The 1,814-nt window shown below is 29.4% G+C and overlaps 1 protein-coding gene across 1 annotated transcript; it reads left to right on the plus strand.

The window, feature by feature from the left end:
- Nucleotides 1–259: 259 nt before the first annotated feature.
- Nucleotides 260–1,766, plus strand: LOC108624579 (uncharacterized). Its single transcript, XM_018023975.2, has 4 exons — nucleotides 260–657; nucleotides 713–829; nucleotides 926–1,176; nucleotides 1,274–1,766. The coding sequence occupies exons 1-4, from the start codon at nucleotides 556–558 to the stop codon at nucleotides 1,701–1,703; spliced, it is 900 nt and encodes a 299-aa protein (XP_017879464.1). The 5' UTR covers nucleotides 260–555; the 3' UTR covers nucleotides 1,704–1,766.
- The last annotated feature ends 48 nt before the right edge of the window (nucleotides 1,767–1,814 follow it).

A 1,814-nucleotide genomic window follows, 5' to 3' on the forward strand; every position in this document is an offset into this window, starting at 1 on the left:
TATGGGGTGGGATATTTTTTATTTTGTTCAGTATGTAAAATATTTTGTAGCTCATTATAGTAGGAACAGGATGAAAATGCGATAAAATATTACGATTGATTTAATCAAATTGGAATCATCGATGAGATCCTGCAGTTCAAAACAACTATAAACGGTATACACATTATACTCGAATGAACGCACCTTTATGTACTATTGTATCCAATAGTATACATATACGTATATATTCTTTGTATATAGTTATTTGATTTGAAACCATGTTTGTAACCATTTGAAACCATCACAGACGATGAAAACGACGCATTATTCTTTCTTAATATCACAAATTTACTTATTGTTTTATATACATTTTTTAACAGCTTGTTGTATTTAAGAGTCAATAAATGTAAATTTAGTAAATATCGATTTGGGATAGGTAAAAGAGTATAAAATTTGTTATATGTTTTTTGTTAACAAACTCGCCCTATCTTTATCTATCTGTCTCTTCTGATAAGAGATTCAGAGTTCACAGGATTCAGTGTAGCAACTATATTTTATTAATAAGTCCTCCTCATAATGTCTGAAACTCCTGGTGTAGATATTTTGCAACCGTTGCCAATTGATAAATGGAACCTTCTTCAAAATAAGCTCAAATATAAATGGCCATATTATGCATATGTAGGTATAAAATAGTTAATAATGTATAAATGTTATGTAACCGCTCTACTTGCAGCATTATTATTGGATTGAAACTAGTCTTAAATGGAAAAAAAGGGATCCAAATATTGCAATTGAAATATATTGCCCCTATGGAAACTATGAAAATGGTACTTTTATTGGAATAAACCATGTAAGTACCTCACCTTTTGTATATTTACAAATAAATTATGATAGAATGAATACGTATTTAGTAATTATTTTAATATCGTTTATGTTCACATTTTAGATTGGATTTTGTTCAATAGTGTTATTGACATTAGATCCAAATGATGAGATCTTAAACAAAATGTTAACAGAAACTAATATAATTAATTGGAATAAAGAAATATGTTTTGCTTCAGTACATGGATCTATTGCATCTAACGTTCTTTCTTCCATAGAAAATCTTAAGAGTTTAAAAAAAGTGAAAACAAGCCATGCATTTTCATTTAATTATTATTTTAAATCTGCAGAAGATTGTGCAAAAGTAGAGATAAAGTATTATTTGCTTATTTCTATCAGCATGCTCAAAATGATCAATCAACTGATCATTACGCTAGAACAGTGAGTAATGATTTGTTATTTTTCTCTTTAGGGTTCCAGATGGATGCTACACACGATCTTTAAATACATCAGATGTACCATTGATAAACTCAGTATGGCCACATAGAAATCCAGTAAACCCTGAGTTATCTATGAAATATTTAAGTACAGTGATAGAATTGAATGGTGGAATAGGGCTATGTTTAAGGGAAGATGATACTTTAGTTTCTTGGGCTATGCAACCTAATTGGTGTACATTAGGAATTGTACAAACTGTGGAAGAACATAAAGGCAAAGGATATGCGAAAGTAGTGGTAAATTTGTTTGCAAAAAAGCTTGGAGAAGAAGGAATTCCTGCAGTATTATTTATTGTACAAGGGAATGTTCCATCTGAAAAAATGTTCAAAGGTCTTGGATGGCAGGTGATTTCACCAATCATGTGGATTGAATGTGGAATAATTGAAAAGTCAAAAGAGGAATAAATTTGAACAATTAAGGTGAATTGTATATAAGACAATTTTATTTTCGTTAATAAATGCTAATTAATTTATATATTACCAAGCGCTTATCTTTATGACATCCATGATAAGAAA

Source organism: Ceratina calcarata, unplaced genomic scaffold, assembly GCF_001652005.2.
Source record: "Ceratina calcarata isolate Rehan_Ccalc_2016 unplaced genomic scaffold, ASM165200v1 scaffold3183, whole genome shotgun sequence".
Lineage (NCBI taxonomy): Eukaryota > Metazoa > Arthropoda > Insecta > Hymenoptera > Apidae > Ceratina > Ceratina calcarata.

Excerpts from the sequence above, each read along its gene's own strand:
- LOC108624579 (XM_018023975.2), top strand. The coding sequence starts at position 556 with ATGTCTGAAACTCCTGGTGTAGATATTTTGCAACCGTTGCCAATTGAT. Across the intron at positions 658-712 it reads AATGGCCATATTATGCATAT|CATTATTATTGGATTGAAAC; the intron begins GTAGGTATAAAA and ends CTCTACTTGCAG. Across the intron at positions 1,177-1,273 it reads TGTGCAAAAGTAGAGATAAA|GGTTCCAGATGGATGCTACA; the intron begins GTATTATTTGCT and ends TTTTCTCTTTAG.